General features: G+C 35.4%; 2 protein-coding genes across 2 annotated transcripts in view; one reads left to right on the top strand and one right to left on the bottom strand.

Moving 5' to 3' along the window:
- The window catches only part of LOC306859397 (protein shisa-like-2A), a gene marked incomplete at both ends in the record, with an annotated part of 28,856 nt that extends 25,515 nt beyond the window's left edge, over nt 1-3,341 (top strand). The window contains one exon of the mRNA XM_079400410.1: nt 3,130-3,341. Within this exon, the coding sequence (XP_079256536.1) occupies nt 3,130-3,341 (212 nt within the window). The remainder of the gene's footprint in view (nt 1-3,129) is intronic.
- A 12,587-nt stretch (nt 3,342-15,928) lies between these two features.
- On the bottom strand, nt 15,929-21,200 carry LOC306859773 (glutathione peroxidase 7-like). Its single transcript, XM_079401021.1, has 3 exons — nt 21,015-21,200; nt 18,256-18,517; nt 15,929-16,530 (listed from the first exon to the last, which is right to left on the bottom strand). The coding sequence occupies exons 1-3, from the start codon at nt 21,147-21,149 to the stop codon at nt 16,367-16,369; spliced, it is 561 nt and encodes a 186-aa protein (XP_079257147.1). The 5' UTR covers nt 21,150-21,200; the 3' UTR covers nt 15,929-16,366.
- Nucleotides 21,201-22,839: the final 1,639 nt, after the last annotated feature.

Below are 22,839 nucleotides of genomic sequence, written 5' to 3'. Positions count from 1 at the left end.
ACATTTTGCAAGGTAAATATTATATTCATAAACAGAAATTTGCAAAACACACACCAAATTGTAATCTATTTTTATCAGAATTGGATGCTTTTGAAAAGTCTCTAATGCAAATTAATAACAAAAAGAATGACATGTTGTTGGATTTCATGAAGAATGTTTTTTTTTTGGTATAGCTCCCCCGCTGCATTCTTTGAATTTGTCCTAAGGAAAAAGGAAGAACATTTGCAATATAGTTTTTTGTGTGTTTGTGTGTGTGTGTGTGTGTGTGTGTGTATGAACAGTTCATTTGCAAAAACCGATAACCTTTTTTTTTTTTTTTTTTTGCTCATTCCAAGTAATATCAATCAAACTGCAGTTGGGTTGTTTTGATTAAGTAATAATACCATAATAATAACAGCTTTTATGATTTGTCTGTCATCAACTACTGTTGTTTTCTCAGCCGATCAGGTCGTTGTTGGTTGCTGGTGTCTCTGGTGGTTTCCAAACTCTTGATTTCTCCATGCCCTTTGTTTTTGCTAGAGCTCTAACTGACTTCCTCTTTTCTTTTAGTATCCAAATTGCTTGCTTTTCTCTCAAAGTCAGCTCCCTCATCTTCATCCTGGTTTGTGTGTCATCATCGAATGCAAGATTCAGAATACAGAAGTAATGGATATAACTGATACGACACATTCCCTGCTTTTAATATCTGAAGAATTAATGCAACAGGACACAGCTGATCACTTAGAAAGACCTGTGAGGCAACTGCTCCAATACTTATGCTCACATCAGATAGAGGGATGCAACTCTAGAAGTGCTGAACTTCTTAGCTGGTAAAACATCTATGTGTTGAATCACCCAATAATAAAATGTGACATTCTGTAGTTTTGTCTCGTATTCATATTTTAATCATATTTGTAAATGCATTGACTCCACAGCCAACAGAGCTGTGAAATTTTGTCTTTCCAATACTTTTGGAGGGCACTCTATATATAGCTCGAGTAGTGGCTTGAGGAGTCACTTTGTCTTGAAGTGAAGATTTCATGTTAAGTCATTGTTGTGTAGCCCAGGCCGCCATTGATCAAATATGTCTTAGAGAGCTAATTAGTTCATTATCTCACTCTAAATTAATCTAATAGTATGAATAACTCATTTTAGTATGTTCTTCTTTAAGTATTACATGGTCCGTGCAAACATTGTTTGGATATTATTACTAATGATAAACCCATAGGCCTACAAATTAATTCCTCTTAGCTTGCATGACCATATTTTAATGTATGTATATTGAAAGGCACCTCGTGCAACTTGTATTATACTGTAAATTCTAAAATGCCCCATGAGAACTGTGCAAAAACATCCTCAAAACTCTTGATAATGCACCATAATACTCAGATATTTAACACAAGAAATAGCCCAAGGCTCTTAAAATCCTTTACTGCATGGGAAAATATCACACTGAGAGTCTTTACAAAGTGTAGCTATAGCTCTGTCAGTGTGAGATTTTCCCATGCAGTAAAGGATTTTAAGACAAAGTGCGTCATTGTGTGGTGTTTTATCTTCATAAGCCATGACGCAATAAAGACTTTTTCATTTTTAATGCTACTTTGAGTGCTTTGAACTACTGTGTTTGTATTGATCAGTGTAGTTATTGTTAACTAAAATTATTAAACATCATAAAACTACAAATTATCAATTGAAATAAAGCTGAAATATGAATATTATAAAAAACTAAAACCCAAATGGTGCCTTGGCAAACTGAAAATTAGTTCAAGTACTGAAATGGCTGAAACTAAAATAAAAGTAAATTAATGCTAATTAGAAATATTTCAAAACTAAAACTAATAAAAATGACATTTTAATTATTAAAACTTAAAGTAAAAATAAAATTAAAATAAAAGATGATTGTAAAATTAATCAATGTTATTAAACTATTTAAAATGACTAAACTTAAAACTTAAATTATAATTAAAATTAAAACAGAAAATACAAAACAAAATTATATAAATACTATAATATATCTAAAAGTCTGAAACAAAAAATAATAATTTTGTCTTGGCAACTAACTGAAATAAAAGAAGATGAAGTACTATATGTTTACTAAAATAAAAAGCTAAATGGAAATATAAAGAACAAAAACTAATAAATAATGACACAAACCTTAATTATTAAAACTAAAATGAAAATAAATAAAAATAAAAGCTAATTCCAAATATTAAATACTATAATGCTACTCAAAAGGACAAAAACACATAATGTAATTATTAAAGCGTAAATCAAAATTAAAATGAAGAATAAAATAAAAGCGAAATAAAAAGCTTATATAAATAGTATATACAGTAAGTACTATAATAATCTAAAAACATAAATATTAGAAATGTTGCATTTGGCAAACAACTGAAATAAAAATGAAGTAAATAACTGAAACTAAAATAATAATAAATTAAAGCTAATATTACAGAAAACAAAAACTTTTTTTTTCATTTATTTAATCAGGGACAATGCATATTAATAATACATACAATATGTAAAATGCACAAGATTTAGCCAACAGTAGTCCCTTTCGTCATTACTAAAAATGACAAAAGCACAAAACATAATTATTAAAACCTAAAATGAAAATATAAACTGAAAATATAAAAATAAAAAAGCTAATTTTAAATATGAATAAATACTAGGTTATAAATCTATGGAAGTGTATTGCATTCACTTGAGGAAAAAAAAAAAAAATCTACTCTGTTTTTCTGAATTAACGAGTTAATTATCTTAGAATTACGAGATTATTTTTAATGAAAAAAAAGTTTTTGCTCTGTTTTTCTGAATTAATGACTTAATTATCTCGTAATTCTGAGATAATTAACTCGTTAATTCAGAAAAACAGAGTAGATTTTTTTTCCTCAAGTGAATGCAATACGCTTCCGTATAAATCATACTAAGATAAAACTGGTATTAAATTGAATATATCTTATGATCAGGGAGCTTTTAACAGATCCCCACGCAGCACTCTTTGTATGCTATTTTTATAGTTATAAGTCCTTCAGTATTTTCAGCGTGTCTTTGTACTTGCTCGTACTTACTGGCACATTTTGCACAGGGAAGCAGCATAAAACTGTTCATAAAAATGTCATGTGATGTTTTCTGTCATGTGTTTCTCAGGATCTGGGCCCAGTCCTCAGGAGGGTCCGAGTCAGCCGAGTGCCCCATCAGGACCACAAGGTTTCCGCAAGCATTTCCTCCGGGGCAAACTGGACTGTGACAACCAGCCGCCTGACCCGGACCGCCTGTTCCAGCGCTGCTTCATGGCTACGGTCACCACCATCAACGTCGAGGGAAATACGACAAAAACAACGTTACCCAGGAGTCTTTGATGTAACAGGAGTCTGATGTAACATTTTGAACCTCAGAAAGGGTGTGGAATTGAAATCTCCACTGTTTTGGCCTAAACAGACTGTCGGTTTTGGAGACTTGTGTTGTAAAAAACCTACTGAAATCAATGATGAATTGCCTCAACATTACAAACTCGGTAAAAACAATTAACTAATCTTTCTTTTATCCTCTGGAGCAGGCTCTTTGGTTACATTTTTGATGGAAGAACAGTTTACATTCCTCAAAGTTTCAGCTCTTTGAGAGTCTTTAGACTGAACCAAAGATGGAATTGAACTCAATCAAAGACTCTCGACAATGTGCCGTTCTGCCGTTCATCTTTCTCTCAAACTAGATTTACGAAGCGGTTACACCAGGACATGGTGTCGATGCCTTTAAAACAGCTTTGAGTGCCATTTGAACCTTGGAGTGATTAACGTACTGCAAGAATCAAGTTTTTAACCGGTTTGCTGGTTTGGAGCGTACTTTGAATTCACAAACAAGCTACAAGTCCCATTACTAGTTTTAAAACCAATAAAAGTGCAAATCTCACTTTGGACATGTGTTGCGTCTATTGCATGTGAGTGACGCATTTTTGAGATGACACGTCAAGTTTAAAGAATTTCAACTTTTACACGGCACCACACATCAATGCCAGTTACAAAACAGTGGACCAGTCAGATTAATCTGGAGGCGGGACAAGCATTGCAAGTTTTTGTTTACAGTAGCAAGTTGGCATGGCAAAGGCTTTATTTGACAGCAACATGGTGGAGGAGGTATTATGCACTGCGCTTTTTAAAAACCATTCGTGAGCGCTGCTTCTCGCGTTTTTAGATGCTAAGACATGTTCTGTGTGAACAGCCCCTAAGGCGCTCCCCAAAATGGCCTGCTGAGGTCTTAACCATCTCAGCTGTATAAAACAATTGGGCCTTAATTCATTTTAACTATCAGTATTAATGATCAGGCTTGCATTTAGCAGTGGGACATTTTGTGCATTCAAATTGTTGCTGATTTTTTCCCCCCGAATCTCACCCCATTTTGCTAAGTTTAGTGTTGAGTAAGTACTTAACCTTGTTACCAAACTTAAAAAAAATAGTGCTGTCAAACAATTAATCGCGATTAATCGCATCCAAAATAAACGTTTTCGTTTACATAATACATGCGTGTGTACTCTATATATTTATTATGTATATATAAATGCAGACACATGCATGTATATATTTAAGAAAAATATGTAACGTTTATATAATATATATATTTATTTATGATATATGTAAACAAACACTTTTATTTTGGATGTGATTAATTGTTTGACAGCACTAAAAAAAGCAACAAAAAAAGTCATTTTTCAATGACTGTGAATGAGAATTAGGTACAAACTATCTAGTTCCTACTATGTGATGTTTACATTTTTATTTATTGTTTAATTTTATAAATTGTATTCATTTGTATTAGTAAATTTTATTTATTGATTGATTTAAAAGATCTATTTTGACACGCCGAAAATGTCACATCAGGGTTGAAATGGTATTTTCATAACAGGGTTGCATAAATTACAGACACGGTTAGAATAAGGTGGCATTTTTAATTTGTAAGCCTTATATTTTAACCCTATATTACTGCAAAGTGCCAGAACCCAATTTTACACCAACCATTGATATGTTAAATAATAATACAAACTGTCACTGTGGCATTACCCTTTGGAAGGTACTAATATGTGCACTTTAGATACTAAAATGTACTTTTAAATTGATCATTTGTATTCATCTAGGGGCAAATAAGATACAAAAATGTACTTTTTAGCTTTTTTCACCCCACACTCTCAGAAGAAAAATTCACAAAAGCTATCACTAGAGGCATGCATTTAACAAAGGTACACCTTTGTTCCTTATTTACCCCTTAAAAGTGCATATTACTACCTTAAAAGTACATGTTAGTACCTGGTACATTTCAGTACCTTCTGAAAAGGTACTGTCCCAGTGCAGCTTTAGTGCCTTTTTTCTGAGAGTGAGAGAAAAAAGGTACAAAAGCTGTCACTGGGGCTGTACCCTTTTTTACTCCTAACGGGTGCATATACATATGGTACATATTTTTATCTCTCTAAAAGGTACCATCCTAGTGACAGCTGGTACCTTTTTTTATTTTTAAGTGAGTGGTAAGGAAAGTCTAGAAATTGTTGATTTTCTGTGTTTTCATGGGTGAATTGTCTATTGTGCTCTGCTGAAGGCCAAAGCTGCACTGAAGGGTAATTTGTAAGCCGATCATAATCGTTTTTCAACTATAGTTAACTATTATTTATTTCAGTTCTTCAGTGTTGTAACCTTGAGCTGTTTTGATTTGATTTCTATATGCTGGGATGAAAAACGTTGCCTATTGATGTACTGTTGTGTTTCCAAAGAACTGCTTGACTCATTGATGGACAATTTGAAATGATTTTTCAATTACGTTTGTCCTGAGTGGCTTTGTTTATGCTTTTGTCTGTAATGTTTCATGACGCTCTTTGTGTTTTTGCTAAAACCAGCACCAAAATGAAAAATGAAAAAAAATGCAAGAAATGTGCATCTGTTTCAACAAAGACTCGACTTTTACCGCAGGACATCAAGATGCCATACAAGTTCGAGAACATTTTTCATCTCTGAGCTGGACTGCACATTAACGTTTCTTCTGTGTGTGACATTCAAGAACATGTCCATGTTTAACACCAATTAATGCATCCTGAGAAATCCTTGTACAAACCATTAAAGGTATTTTTTGTCCCCATTTAGTTTGAATTTGATGGTTATTTCAAGCCAGTATACTGCACTAAGTCTCTCTATTAACGCCTTCTCCACATACTGTACATGCTCAAAGTGGTAAAATGAGTAGTTATGGGATGCTCAAAAGACTCGTATTGTACACTTGAAGCAGTTTATTTGTTCTCATGCAGTCCACTTATGATGTAATTTAGTATTGAACAATTGGACAATTGTAATTTAGTATTGAACTACAATTGTATTCTTCTTTCTGACCTTTACAGCTAAACAGGCTGTTTTTAAAAAGTAAAGTAAAAGTCGTGACGTATTGTCAAGTATGGTGACCCATACTCGAAATTGGTGCTCTGCGTTTAACCCATCCAAGTGCACACACACAGCAGTGAGTAGTGAACAAATGCATGCATGCACACACACACACACACACACACACACACACACACACACACACACACACACACACACACACACACACACACACACACACACACACACACACACACACACACACACACACACACACACACACACACACACACACACACACACACACACCCGGAGCAGTGGGCAGCCATGCTGCGGCGCCCGGGGAGCAGTTGGGGGTTCGGTGCCTTGCTCAAGGGCACCTCAGTCGTGGTATTGAGAGTGGAGAGAGCGCTGGACATTCCCTCCCCCCACCTACAATTCCTGCCGGCCGGGGACTCGAACCCGCAACCTTTCGATTAGGAGTCCGACTCTCTAACCATTAGGCCACGATTGGTTAACCTTTTCATGTGAAACATAACAGCTGGCTGCGAATTACAGGTTGCACATTCGTAAATAAACCAAAGATTATTATAATAGAGTTATTATACGTACATTTGATAGCAATTTGTAAAAATGTTTTTTTGCAAGTATAACTGTACACCTCAAAGAACATTGAGAGGTGTGTTGTGAATATAGATGTTAAAACACTGTTGCTTACTGAATTCAAGTCACATCATTAATTTCTAATAGCTATATTACCAAGTCAATTTTCTCCTCTCATGCATATATTTAACATGTCAGGCACGTGGCTCTGTGAAACTGGAAGTGTGTGTGAAGCGTGCAGATGAAACATCCAGGGTTTGAGAGGAGGTCTGGTGGCAGACAGGATATTATATCCAAACAGACCAGGCGTAATCGTCTGTCAGGCTTCACTGAATTCTGACCGGCTCTGGAATTCTAAAGTTAAGAAGTGCGACTGATGCAGGTCAAGGGGTTTAGAAAGACTTGAAATAAACAGTTGACTTGGCTTTATAGCAGTGAAAAGTTCATATGTTTATCTGGCTTTACATTTTCTGGCAATATTATATAATATACCACTAATATAACACACATGCTCTTCGATAATATGCATTGTTTTCTACAGTACATTACCGTTTTAATGGAAAACTATATGTCAAAATTTGCGGGGTTTTTTACATCAGTTTTTTAGAGTGTAGTTTATAAGCTTAATGATAATAAATTAATCTTTGTATGCTGCAAATCGTAAAATATAAAGATAAAGCACCACTTTTTGTCAAAAAAGAGCAATTTGATTTAATGTTTGCCTTATTTTGGACACTTTTTGGACATACCAAAACCAAATTTTGTATCCAGTACTAAGATGGAGCTTGGCATTGTGAAAATGTAATCTTCTATTTCAAAAGAGCAAGGTCATTTAAATGAATAATTTCAATAATTTCATCATTCATGCTCATTTGAAGCCACACTGTAAAAAACTAAAAAATTGGGCAAACTTAAAAATGTAAGGCAACCAGCTTCAGCAGATTTTATACAGAGTTTATACAACAAAAAGTTAAATAAAATAAGTTGAGAAAACTGAAAAATCTGCTGAAGCTGGTTGCCTTTGATGACTTCAACAGAACACCAAAGGAAATGTATTTGCATAAATAGCAAAACATTGACCGTTTTAGGGATTTCAAAGCTCCAAAAAGGACAAAAATCATCATAAATGTATCATAACAGCAATCCATTTGACTTGTGCACTCTTTCAACTCTTCTGAAGTCAGTTTATACAGTAGCTGCGTGTGAGAAACTTTAGAGAAATTGAAGTTTATAAGTAGTGAAAATTGTCACAGCTCTCAAATCTCATTTGATGTTGATGTCAGACTTGCTGAACTGAACTGGGTAAGCAGTATTTCAATTCTGAGTGGCTGAGTTTTCATTTCTTGGATAGAAGTCTGTTTTGACAAATATCAAAAACTGCACTGGGAAAATCTTTATTTGTGGTGAGAAAATATCCTTTAAGCTTTAAGCTTTCAAGACTGAAAAAGTCAAAGCGAAAAGCCAATTTATTGCAAAATAGTGGAAGTGTGATAGGACTGAGATAGAGTAGATTTAGATTCTTTGTCCCAGGAGAAATGAATTACAGCAAAAGATGTTGTGAACACGTTCTCAACCTCAAACAGTTGTCAGGTCAAACACACTCAGAACATTTGCATGTTAACTCATGAGCAAATAAAAATAATACTAGCGTATACTTGTGCACTTCAAACCAGTGTGTTTATGATTATGATTAGAAATGAAAATAACAGGATAACAAACACCAGTTTTGCGACATTATGCATCACAACCAACTGTTTTGTACAGGTAAAATAACTGGAAGTGTATGTCACCGAGGTTCTTACATTAAAAAATATGAATAAACAAATTTAAAGGTTATTGTCCTTATTATTATAGATTTTTGGACCCCACTGTACATTTACAGTTCTTGCTGCTGACTGATTCTCTTCTCAATTTTTATTTTTTTGCCCAGAAGCGCTCTAATAAAAGCCACTTCACAGGTGAGTCACCCCTGATATTTAATTTATTGCACAGTTCTTTCATATTGATCTTGTCAGTGATTCATTTCTGTCTGCTGGGACTACACAAAATCATACATCAAATGTTCAGACTGTAATTATTACTGACATTTTGTTAGAACAGAGCTATTCCGAGGACTAGCACATTTAAAAGCATAGTTTTCCTTTCAGATGCTCACATTCAATTTCGCTGCCTGGTGCAGGAAGTTACAAATGTAGGGTTACATGACAGTCATTTAAGGATAGAACTTTCATAATGATTCTTTTACAGTCTGACTGAGATACATGTCAACATATCATCAACACTGGGAGTTTGTTAATGTCTAGCAAACAACAATCAACACATGAGGTGCATTCCATATTATAGTATACTCATGCTATAGTATATCCATACTCATTACCATATAGAAGACTGTGTAGCGCACTCAGAATATCAGAATAATTCCATTCATCCAGAAGGTATGGGGTATGTATATCAGAGCTTCTTGTGCTAATAAAAATAAACAGATTTGAGAATGTTTAATTACGTAGACTCAATAATTAAGATCTTATGTGAACATGTGAACTAAGGTTAATCACCTAAACAACTCTCTCGCTCTCTCTATACACACACACACATATGAAGTGAAGTGAAGTGACATTCAGCCAAGTATGGTGACCCATACTCGGAATTCGTGCTCTGCATTTAACCCATCCAACGTGCACACACACAGTGAACACACACACACACACACACACAGCAGTGAACACACACACACACCGTGAACACACACCCGGAGCAGTGGGCAGCCATTTATGCTGCGGCACCCGGGGAGCAGTTGTGGGTTCGGTGCCTTGCTCAAGGGCACCTCAGTCGTGGTATCGAGGGTGGAGAGAGCGCTGGACAGTCACTCCCCCCACCTACAATCCCTGCCGGCCCGAGACTCGAACCCACAACCTTTGGATTACAAGTCCGACTCTCTAACCATTAGGCCACGACTTCCCAATATATATATATATCTATATATATTACAAATAGCAATGAGATCTAAACTGAAAATAAAAGCTAAATGCGAATGATAAAAAATATATTCTTTGGTCATTTATACTATAAATTCTAAATAAAATAGATATTGTATGAATGCTTTAGCCTGATTTTATAATTTGAATAAATACATTTGTATGTTTAAATATATTATTTAATTTCAAATAAATCCAAACCATAATATGACAACTTTTAGACGATTCAGTAAAATGAGCTGTTGAAATGGGAATACATTTTTATTTAGAATATGGACATAAACAGACTCTGAGTCTTGAAATTCGAAGAGGTAGCTACTTTTCTTTGATTCATTTATAAAAGAGCGTCCTTCAGCCTGATCTGTTTAGCAGGTTGTGAAGTGTTTGCTTTGAAGGTTTGGAAATGAAAGCAGTTTCACAATCGTCTGACAGTGAGGAGTCATAATCCGGTTATGGGATGTGCTTAAGCACTGTCTGCTGTGATAAAACACGTCTCAAACTTTTCTCAGCATTTTACTGTACGTTCCGTACAGAAGTGTTTAACAAATATCCACTATGCAAGCCTGGTGTGATTTATTGAGATAGCTTTTTGTTTAATATAGCTGGCCATTTATATGGTTAAATTATGCATTTTTAGTAACTTTATTGTTTTTTTTCACGTCATCGGTTGAGGCAGCTGCTCAGACGTTCTGATATAGTACAGGGAGTTTTCAATTAACAAGCACATTGTTTCTTCTGTTTATGTCAAGAAATGGTAATTTTTTTATTATCTGTATGTGTGTTTTCTTTGACGTTGTTTGAAGAAATTGAGACAGACGCCTCAGGATCCCCTCAGGTTGTTCCAACATTATTCATCTAATGTTCTTCCTCTCGCTGTTGCCGAGGAGACATGAGATATGAGATGAGACGGAGGACACAAGGTGAGATCAAGAGATGAGTAGACAGCACTGAAACAAGCCTGTAAAATTATACATAACACTTTTACACATTTAAGTATCCTTGATACTCTATTATAGTTTTGGTTAATATTTTGAATTTTCTTCTGTTTTAATTTTAAAATTAGTTACATTTTTAGTCATTTTGTTGTATCCTTGTCATTTATTTATTAGTACTTCGTGTTACTTAAAAAAAAGAGGAATGTTACCTTGGCAGCTAGCTAAAATAAATTTAAAGTTTTAGGTGTTTAAGTGTTACGGAAAGCAGGACTTAAACAGAGATATTAGTGAATAACAGGTGTTTATTGACAAACAGCAGAGCAGATGGGTCAGGATATGGCGAGTGAGTAGTTCGATAGACCAGTTTGAGTGTGATGAGATGGTAACTTCTTCTCGCTGTTGCTGAGGAGACATGAGATGGGGTGGTGATGGCGCAGTGGATAAGACACATGCCTTTGGTGTGAGAGACCCGGGTTCGAATCCACTGTGAGACACCAATGTGTCCCTGAGCAAGACACTTAACCCCTAGTTGCTCCAGAGGCGTGCGACCTCTGACATATATAGCAATTGTAAGTCACTTTGGATAAAAGCGTCAGCTAAATGTAAATGTAACTTGGAATCTTTGTCTTGACCGGAATTCTAGGAACTAGGCGCTGAACACACACGGTTCCCGGAACTAGACACTGGAGCAGACTGACTGGAGAACACACAGGAGGCAAGTATACAAGGAGGCAAGTATACAAGGAGGCAAGTATACAAGGAGGCAAGTATACAAGGAGGCAAGTATACAAGGAGGCAAGTATACAAGGAGGCAAGTATACAAGGAGGCAAGTATACAAGGAGGCAAGTATACAAGGAGGCAAGTATACAAGGAGGCAAGACGCTGTGGTATCATAAGCAGTTCTCTTCATATGACCGTTAACATAAACATTTGGCATTAACAAGAGCAGACACCAGACTGATGTGTGGTGTGAGCTTTTATGGTGCTTGGTGATGAGGTGCTGATGGTGTGCAGGTGTGTTCCATTAGTGATTAAGTGGTATCAGGTGCGGGCGTGCGTTGTGATAGGAGAATGACAGACAGATCCGTGACATTAAGGTGTATTTTATTTCAGTTCCTGTTTATATTATTTCAATTAATAAAAATATGTTTTATACCGTGTATTATTTCCAATCAAGCAACAATTTTCTCAAATTATGAAAACACCTAAAACAGTTTCTCAATGTCAAGCTATTGTCAGGTCATGGTCTCACACAATTAGTGTGAAAATACTATTCCTTTTTTTGTATTTACATCGTGTTGTCCAAATGTCATTTCCATCACTGTCATACTATTAAACAGAGTGCATCAGTTCAGATGTGATGCATGTTTGCTCACTGATGAAAATTGTTGATAAATTAAACAAGTGAAAGTGTAGAAATGTGTTTTGAGAAAGTTTATTTACATCTAAGTGGTGTGCCAGTAGTTGAAAAACACAGTTGTGTAACTAAAAGTCTGAGCTACTTGATATTCTGAATGCTGTTGGTAAATCAGAAAGGTCTTGAATAGTGAGTGTGCATAACAAAACAGCAGCCATGTCATGTTTGCTGATCAGGGAAAATAAAATTCCTGGTTCATTCAGAATATTGAAAAGTGTTTTAACCTTTAGAAAGCTTTGCTCTGATTAATGATCAGAGTGATGACTTATCAGATATTCCAAACATTTCCTCTTCTGCTCTGCTATTCATAAACCTCCTGGCTGATGCATTTAATTCAATAGACAGCGAGTTTCCAGTGGGTTTTTTTCCTGCTGTTACTTATGTGTGGAATGTGCTTTTTCTTACATAAGTTACATTGTATTTGCCATGGTGTTGTGGGTGCTTATATATACTTTTTTTTTTTAAAGGAATGGTTTACCCAAAATTAAAATTTGCAAAACATTTACTCATCCTCAGACCATCCAAGATGACTTTTTATTTTCTCATGGGAACAGAATCAGAGAAATTTAGCATTGAAGCACTTGCTTTCCAATGGATCCTCTGCAGTGAATGGGTGCCGTCAAAATAAGAGTCCAAACATCTTATAAAAACATCCCAATAATCCACACCGTGCAGGCGTGACAATAGAGTTGAGGATCCAAATGCATAGCTTTATAACAAACATTCATGACAGCCATATCGCCCTGTAGCCCAAGACTGGTTGTCCACTGAAACTAAGCAGGGTTGAGCCTGGTCAGTACCTGGATGGGAGACCTCCTGGGAAAACTAGGTTGCTGCTGGAAGAGGTGCTACAGTGAGGCCAGCAGTGGGTGCTCACCCTGTGGTCTGTGTGGGTCCTAGCGCCACAGTATAGTGATGAGGACACTATACTGTCAACAAGCACCATCCTTCGTTTGAGACGTTAAACCGAGGTCCTGACTCTCTGTGGTCATTAAAAATCCCAGGATGTCTTTTGAAAAAAGTATAGGTGTGACCTCGGCATCCTGGCCAAATTTGCCCAATGGCCTCCTAATCATCCCCATATCTACTGACTGGATTCATCATTCTGTCTCCTCTCCACCAATAAGCTGGTGTGTTGTGGGAGTTCTGGCGCACTATGGCTGCCGTCGCACCCATTGATCAGTTTGGCCAGGATGCCAGCTCTAGGAAGAGTCCTGGTTGTTTCAAACTTCTTCTATTAAGGGTAACAGAGACTACATGATTCTGTGAACCTTCAATGAAGCAGAATTGTTTCTGAACTCCAGCTCCAGCGTCGAAACAATGGTGGACTGATTACAGCTCACTCAGGGCGGGTCTAAGGTAAAACACCAGTGTCAATCAAAAATCATGGGAAAACTGTGCAAAACTACTTCACTCTGCCAAGAATCTCAGAACAGCCTGATCTGAGAAAGTGTTCATTATTATTGGGATTTTTTTTTTAAACGTGCTGGGTGGATTTTTATCCTTTTAGGGTGGATGTACACAAACTGCCAACACACATTTCAGTTCAAACAACATGTAAAAGTGAATTCTGCATCTGATGAGCCCTTTAAGGATACTAGGTGGAGGTGGAGACCATGACCTGATTACCAATAGTTGGTTGATAGTTTGACCTTTTGAAATAATTTTGGGTCATATGTAATAGATTTTTCAATTAATTGACTTTAGACGGTCAAGTAACCTACTGAAGAGGTTATGTAAACCCTTTCTAAAGTTCTGGAAGAAAGAAAATAATTCAGAGTAAGTAGAATAAAGTCTTAGAGGCATATTGCTCTATCACAGCCTGAAGAAATGAATAAAATCATTTGAGATGACCTTTGGAGTAGGCATTAAGAAAAACTTCAAATGACTCTGTAAAAAACAATCCAAATGTCACTTATGTTAATTCCAATATGCATCGATTCTTAGGTCGCAGCATCCGATGAGAAAAAGCTTTATGTAATGCATAGTCAATGGTAAATGGCCTTCATAGAGGGCAGTGGAGTCCTAAAGATCTTCTCAGCAGTCTTCACCACACTCTACAGACATTTGCGGTCCCTCACAGTAGTGATGCCATACCACACGGTGATTCAGCTGGGGTCTGTTTCATAGTTATTTGTTGAATTTGTCTCCTATAAACTAATTTACCTATTAAACTGTGGCATAACTATTTTCTATGACAAAAACTATGAATTTGTCTTTCCTGTAGCTCAAATAGTAGAGCATGGCGCTAGCAACGCCAAGGTCATGGGTTCGATTCCCAGGGAAAGCAAGAGCTGATAAAATGTTAAAACTGTAACTTGAATGCAATGTAAGTCGCTTTGGATAAAAGCGTCTGCTAAATGCATAAATGTAAATATATAACTATGCTTTGAGCAAAAATCATTAGTAGTGTTTGCATCAAGCATCAATAGCTACTACTGCACATAGATTTGAAAGTTAAACTAATATAATACATGAATAATACATCACACAGTGTAGCTTGTTTAGGAGATGTGTACTACTACTTTTCTAAATGTTCAGACATCGATCAAGGGATTTGACAAATTTACGGTGACCATACATTTTTGAAATGTTTGAAAGTGGCTGCAAAACACTTACTTTAGAGGACCCCATGAATGTGTAAAATAGGACTGAAGGACATGCTTTTGAATGCACCTTCTGACTATAAAATAACTTTATATATATATATATATATATAGTCCTTTTTGGGCAAAATATGTCAAAATGTTCTTATGAATTTGAAATGTGCACTAATTAAACCCTCTTTTCCCTTACTTTCGCATTTTCCTTTCACTGATATGATTAAAATACACCTAAAGTAATGTTTTAAAAGCATCATTAGGTCAAGTCAGACTTTAATATTTTTCTTCAGAATTATTTTATTATTCATTTTTAATACTTAAACAGTGTTTTTAATAATTCATTTTAGTTTTGCATGGGCAAGTGCCACCATTCACATTTTCTTCCGAGAAATATTAAGATGTTTGTTTCTTATTATTTATTTTTAATATTGAAACATTAATTTGAATAATAATTAATTTTATATGTGCAAACACCATCACTCTCATTTTCTTCAGAGAAATATTAAGATATATTAATTTTTTTATTATTAATTGTTAATATTTAAACAATAGCTTTAATAATAATTTTTATTATACATGGAAAAGTACCACCACTCATATTTTCTTCAGAGAAATATTAAGATGTTTAACAAGATTTTTTGTTTATTATTAATTCTTAACGTTTAAACATTAATTTTAGTTGAATTTGATATGGACAAGCACCACCACTCACATTTTCCTCAGAAAAATATTAAGATATATACATTTTTATTATTTAAAAACTAATTTTACTTGGATAAGCACCTCCACTCACATTTTCTTCAGCTAAATATATTTGTATTATTATAAAAAATAATAATAATAATAATTTTACATGGGCAAGCCCCACCCCTCATATTTTCTTCAGAAAAAAAAAATTAAGCTATATTAATTTTATTATGATTTTTTAAAAATAAATAAACAAATGTGAGCACCACCACTCATGTTTTCATCAGAATTTTTTCAAAAATGGATTTTCTTTTTAATTATTTAGATTTTTTCAGAAAAATTACCTTTCACTGAATAAACAAAAAATGAAAATTTAGAAAAAAAACTTTTAATGGAGCCATAAAACTAAAATATATCAGGGTCAAGACAGATTTCAGACAGATCATAGAAACAAAAATGATAACGGGAGTAAAAAGAAACATTTCTACTCCATAATCATATTGCTCATACTCATTACCTTCTGTAGCTCTATTAGACATAGCATGTAGTATGTCATTTAATATAAGCATGAAGTGTTTTTTATGGTTTATTGATAAAAGTGGTCTTTTATTACTTGAGTTCTCAGTGCTTCTCTTTGCAAATGTGGAAAGAGAACAAATCTAATGAAACCTATCATTTTTAAAGTGGGTTGCGCTGGTGTAATCTCACATTTTATACTTTGAATAGGCCTAAATTAGCATGTGTTTCTTCAAAAAGATCTGTTTCTGAGGTCTGAGTGTCTACAGTTTGCATAGCTGAAGATGCTTCAAAGGACTAAAGCTCTTCTTTCCTCTTAATGATCAGCTTCCGAACCATATCCGCTATCCGTGGGCGAATTTCTTTGACGGAGACGTCAGGACCCCACTCGTCAACAACTTTGCCATCAGTGTCGATGAGGTACTTCCAGAAATTCCAGGTCGGCTCTTTCCTAGACGCCTCTGAAATTAGAAGAGAGTGTGACGGGGCGTTTAGATGAGAGCGCAGCATGTCAAATTAATAAGTCACTAGACTGTGATCTTGTCTGAAAATTAAATGCCTCCTCAAGCACTTTGTTTGTTACATCACAAAAGGATGAGACATTGCAGATGAACCGTTTGTGGGCACTTCAGTGGAAACACTTGATTTGATATTTTGTATCTAATGCAATGACATTCAGACAGTTTGAAGTGTGATTTAAGTGTTTAAATAGTTTATGATTCCACTGTAACCCTGGCAAACAGGGAACGTTATGAGCGAACGTTCCTCTGGTTTTGTTAATAGAATGTTCTTTTAAAGTTGTCTGGTCTTTAATAACGTTCTCAAAACATTATTTAAACATACAAAAAACATTCAAAAGTAATGTTCTGTTGCAAAAAAATGATAAAATGGAACGTTATTTGGAATGTTAATGGAATGTTCTCTCAAAAAAAAAAAGTTTTTAAAACATAACAGTTTTTCTCAGTCGCATTTTTCAGATCAGAATAGAAATTCTCAAAACTACCTGTTCGATCTTCACCTCATTGTGTCACTTGTGCACATCAAAAAAGCAAATGTTGCAAATGCTTTGGTACATCCATGCAAATGATTATGTACAATTCTCTGCTGTTTCCTACATTATCAATTGCTTATGTCATGTTGCTCAAAATGTATTATATAGATCTCGGTGCTATTGTCTTACCCCTCAAAACATCTAATCATTAGTTCATCGTATAAGTCATTAAATGCAAAATAGTTCATCTAGTTGTCATAAACTGTCAAGCATATTTTCTACACATCTCTATTAGACTTTTTGTAAATTTGCCATGAATTGTTCAAGTGAATCTTGACTCTCACTAATGAAGAGACCAATTATAAACTCATTTTTTGAAATAGCTCAAAGGTGCATCTCATGACCCTTCAATTGGAAAGCATATATAGACAGAGGACAACACAAAACTTACAAATTCAGACGATGGATGAACATCCAGAAAACGATCAGGGACAACAGCCGAGAGGAAGACGAGGAGTAAGGATGCATGGAAGTGTACAGAGGCAAAACAGAGGAAGAGGAAGAAGAGGCCAAGGACAGAGGTGCATATCAGATGAAATAATGTTGCCTTACAATGGCTGAAGGGTGCAGCTAAAAATTGGGATCGACCATATCCTCAATAATTCAAGCATCGTTTTCAATCAATATCGTACATACAGTAATGTGTAAATTTGTACTTTTGAAAGTAAATATGGCATACGTAAGATGTGCAGCCTTCTACATTTCAGTACAGTAACTGTCATCCAAACTGTAGCCATAGTTTACATCAGAACATCCCTCCAGAGTACACTGTTATATTGACAACATGACTAAGCAATTTGACAATTATCCGTACACAATGACTCAAGGACTTGTCATTCTGATGGCACTGACATGTTCATTGACACAGATATTTATTTTTGAGAGATGAACTAAGTATTTTGAGCAAGAGACTGGCTTTTGCAGGTAATCCATGGTGTTTTGCTATTTGTACGAGAAATGCACATACTGTTTTGCGAATATCAAGGATGATTCGAGAAATGTACCAAAGCGACTGAGAAAAACTGTAAAAAGTTTTGAATGATCAGAGAACAGTTCAGAAATATAATTTTTTATGGGAACATCCTCAGAGCATATTATTTTTGCTAGCTGGGACCATCAAATCTGTTCCACTCACCCACGAGGTATTTGTAAGCATTATTGGCTCCTATTCCAACCACAGCAATCTTGCTAAAGATGGGAAAGGAAACCCCATAGACCCGCCGCACAAAGCTGTCGATCTCTTTATCGCTGCCGGGCTCCTGTTGGCCGAACTGGTTGCAGGGGAAGGCCAGAACGTTGAAATGAAACGGACCGAAGTCTTTTTGCAGCTGCTGGAGGTCCTTGTAATGCTCATCAGTGTAACCGCACTCGCTGGCCACATTCACAACCAGTGACACCTACAAACACAGTACAGTACCATCAAGAACATCATACACCATATATGACTACTGCCATCAGGACTATGTAGCATCACTATGTAGATAGATGGATGAATGGAAGGACAGACAGACAGACAGATAGACAGACAGACAGACAGACAGACAGACAGACAGACAGATAGACAGATAGACAGACAGACAGACAGACAGATAGATAGATAGATAGATAGATAGATAGATAGATAGATAGATAGATAGATAGATAGATAGATAGATAGATAGATAGATAGATAGATAGATAGATAGATAGATTTTTTTGTTTAAACCCTATTGTTCAGCAGTTCTCCAATGTACTTCCTGCTTCCTTTTGTTCTAGTTGTCCCTGAATCAGATTTAAGGTTTATGATTAGGTTTGTTAAACTGTATGAAGCTTTTTGACTCCGTGTGACCGTGAACACCAATTATGCTCTAAAAGCCAAATGAAGCCATTGGAGCCAATCTGCAGCAGCTCTGAGTCACTGGTGAGTGAAGAGCCGCTGTGACGTCATTTATGGGACTCTATCTCTCTTTCTTTCTCTGTTCTTGAGTCTCTAGTTTACCTTTCCACTTCCTTTAAGTCTTCTCAAAGATAATCAAATGTGCATGTGTCCTTGTGTAAATCTGATTTTTCCATAAACGTAAATAATAATAATATCGTAATCGTTGTGCTGATCAGCCCTTGAACTACAATATCAGCTCTTCTGATAAAGACTGAAACACTTCTCACCTCTATTAAACCTGCTGTGTTAATAAAAGCACTTCATGATTGTATTCCTTGTTTAGTGTTAAAATTGACACTTCATTTGGTGGCTTACTACTACTGCACTTAAAAGGATGACTGATTACATGTAATGAGCTACTAGAGACAGAATTGTCTATTTATTTTCAACACAGTATTAGTAGGTTATAGGAGGGGTGGTGCAGTAGTAGTAGTAGCAGATAGTAATTAATAGTAGTACAATAAAAAAAAAATTGGTCCAGTATACTGGAAAGTGTGCTCAATTCACAACTATCTAAAAGAGTCAGATTTGTAGAAATGTAGCATTACATCATGGCTCCTCTGCAGTGAATGGGTGCCGTCAGAATAAGTCCAAACAGCTGATAAAAACATCACAATAATCCTCAAGTAAACCACACCACTCCAGTCCATCAGTTAATCTCTTAAGAAGTGAAAATCTGCATTTTTATGATAAACACATCCATTATTAAGGTGTTTTTAACTTCACGAGTCCTCTATCCATCATATTGCATTCTCCAGTGAAAAGGTTGTCTCATCTGAATCAGAAGAGAAATCTTCACCGTTTACGAGCAAAATGGTTCTAAACAAATATTTTGGTGGATTTTGATTTGAGAGACAACAGCAGATGCACCTTTTCACTGGAATAAGTATTATTATGGATTATGGACTCATATTTTAGCCAGAAGCAAAGGTTTAAAATACCTTAATGATCAATTGTTTCTTAGAAATACACAGCTTTTCGCTTCTCAAGAGGTTAACTGATGTACTGGAGTGGTGTGGATTACTTGTGGATTATTGTGATGTTTTTAGCAGCTGTTTGAACTCTCATTCTGACGGCACCCATTCACTACAGAGGATCCTTTGCTGAGCAAGTGATGGAATGTTGCATTTCTATAAATTTGTTCTTATGAAGAAACAAACTCATCAGCATCTTAGATAGCCTGAGGATGAGTACATTTTATGAAAATTTTCATTTGGTGAACTATTCGTTTAATATGACTGAATTAACCACTTGCTATAACATCAATGAAACTAGTATTTGAACTAAAGATCTTCGCTCAGATTCAGAACTTACTTTTTTTAGTATTAATAGGCTTTATAATAGGCTGTAATATAATATAATAAAGGGTTGTCGATTGTTTAGAGAGACTTCAAGGATTTACAGTAAAAACAGCATTTCAAAGTTATTCAACATCGACACCTAGTGACACAAAATGAGTTGTGCAACCACACAACACACATAAATTACGTTATTTTTTAATAAAATGGTGAAGTACAACACGAGTACTGCATGTAAAACTTTAAAATAACTTAAAAAAAACTATGCTGGACTGATCAGCAGTTCAAAATCAGTTCGAATCATGGGTGCAATACTTATCTCAGTCAGACGTATTTTATTAAATGCAACAATATATGTTGATATTAATGAAAGTTATTCTGAAGTGTTCCCTTACATTGATAAGTAGCTAATCATACCGCTGAAACCCACAGCAGGAGCTGAGATATACTGCAGGAGGCTGCCACGTAGACACAGAATGAATGAAGCACAACTCCAGACTGGTTAGTAGCTTACTGAAGGAAATGCTATAAGTGAGGAATTCTTACAACAGCCTTAAAGCAACAGCATGCATGAGAAAAGCTCAGAGTGGTGCAACATTAGTATTAAAGGTTTTTTCTTACATGCACGTTAGTTGCATCTTACGTCTGCAGCATCAGAGATGATTTCTGGAGACTCACCGATCCTCTGTATTTTTCCAGAGAAACTAACCTCCCTCTGCTGTTCACCACCTTAAACGAGTAAAAGTCTTTCTGTTTGGCCTCGGCCAGACATGATAAAATCAGTAAAGTTAGCGCTCTCAGGATCGTCCCCATAATGCTGTGAGAGTCCTCTGATGTCTAGTGAACGGGACGGTCCGATACAGGGTTAAAAACCTGAACACCTAGAGCGGAAAAAAGCGTGGCCCAAACAAACCAATCACAAGCTTCCGCATTCCTCTGCGCGTGAGTGAAAGCTTTAACTAGAAATGTATGTCATTGTCAACTATATGATAATGGAGATATGCTGAAAGAGATCCGAAAAAATCTAAGATTTTACATACTATGCATACTATAACTGTTGTTTTAATAAGATCTTTGGCAAAACTTGTCAGAATTATAAGAATGATACCCCCCCCCCCCCCATTACATTACAGCAGCAGTGAATTGTGAAAGCAGTGAAACAGTGAATTGTTTGACTAAAGCAATATAGCAATATATTAAATATAACTTAATTAATGTGTGTTTCCTGCAAGCTGAATTGCACATACATAAACAAAAATCTGGTAAAAAATAAATAAAAAAGTTTATGGAAACTATACAAAGCTCTGTTTATCAAGTCACACTATGTGTCCTTTTAAAGTGTAGGATACATTAATTAATTAATTAATTAATTGTTTGTTAACCTGGCAACACATCCTTTATAAACATTAACCAGGGTTTTAATACCAAAAATAAATAGATACACAAACAAACAAACACACACACACACACACACCATGGTTACTATAGTTAAAACACGGTAACCACGAATTAACCATGGCTTTGCTACGCTAACCATAGTTTAACCATGGCATAAAACTGTGGTTTCTTTCTATATTTTTATTTTCATTTGTTTTGTTGTACTGACTTAATGGTTTGATTTTTTGTTTGAAAGAAAGAAAGAAAGAAAGAAAGAAAGAAAGAAAGAAAGAAAGAAAGAAAGAAAGAAAGAAAGAAAGAAAGAAAGAAAGAAAGAAAGAAAGAAAAATTAAAAAAAATGAAAAAAGAAAGAATCACGAAACGGTTCCGAAGTTCCGATCTGATTCAAATGATTCGCTATCATCATTTAAAGGAGTCATCGGATGCAGAATTCACTTTACATGTTGTTTGAACATAAGTGTGTGTTGGCAGTGTGTGTACACATCCGTCTTATAATGATAAAAATCTACCCGGTGTTTTTTTTTTTAAATCCTCTTTCTCAAATCAGGCTGTTTTGAGATTCCTGTCAGAATGACGTAGTTCTACAAATTCAAATTTATTTGTCACATACATATACATACATAGTACGACATGTAGTGAAATGTATTGTACGACTGTCCAACAAATTGTCCAACAAAATTAAGAAAAACCTCAAGTTTACAAAAATACAAATAGAAAAAGTACAGTAAACATATATACAGAAATAAACTAGCAATAAAATAAAATAAAAAATAGATATGAGAATAAAAATAGATATGAAGAATAAAAATAGAATATGATTCTAAATAGATTCTATAAAAAGTAAAGTGTATGTCTTTACACAGGCCCCTCCCACGATTGATGATTGACAAGTCCGTCTTACCTTAGACCCGCCCTGAGTGAGCTGAGAGCGGTCCGCCATTGTGTCGACTCTGGTGCAGGGGAAGACAAGAATGTCTCAGATTGAGCGACTAAGGTGTTTTGTTGTTGGATGTAATGATGAATATAGCAGTCGTCATTTACTCCCTACATCTGAGCCGCTGAAGACACAGAGGATTAACGTTACTTTCGTTTTTGAAGTGAATGC

This window comes from Barbus barbus (assembly GCF_936440315.1).
Source record: "Barbus barbus genome assembly, chromosome: 40".
In the NCBI taxonomy this organism is placed as follows: Eukaryota; Metazoa; Chordata; class Actinopteri; order Cypriniformes; family Cyprinidae; genus Barbus; species Barbus barbus.
The sequence above is the reverse complement of the archived record's forward strand: the minus strand, read 5'-3'. Positions and strand labels throughout refer to the sequence as shown.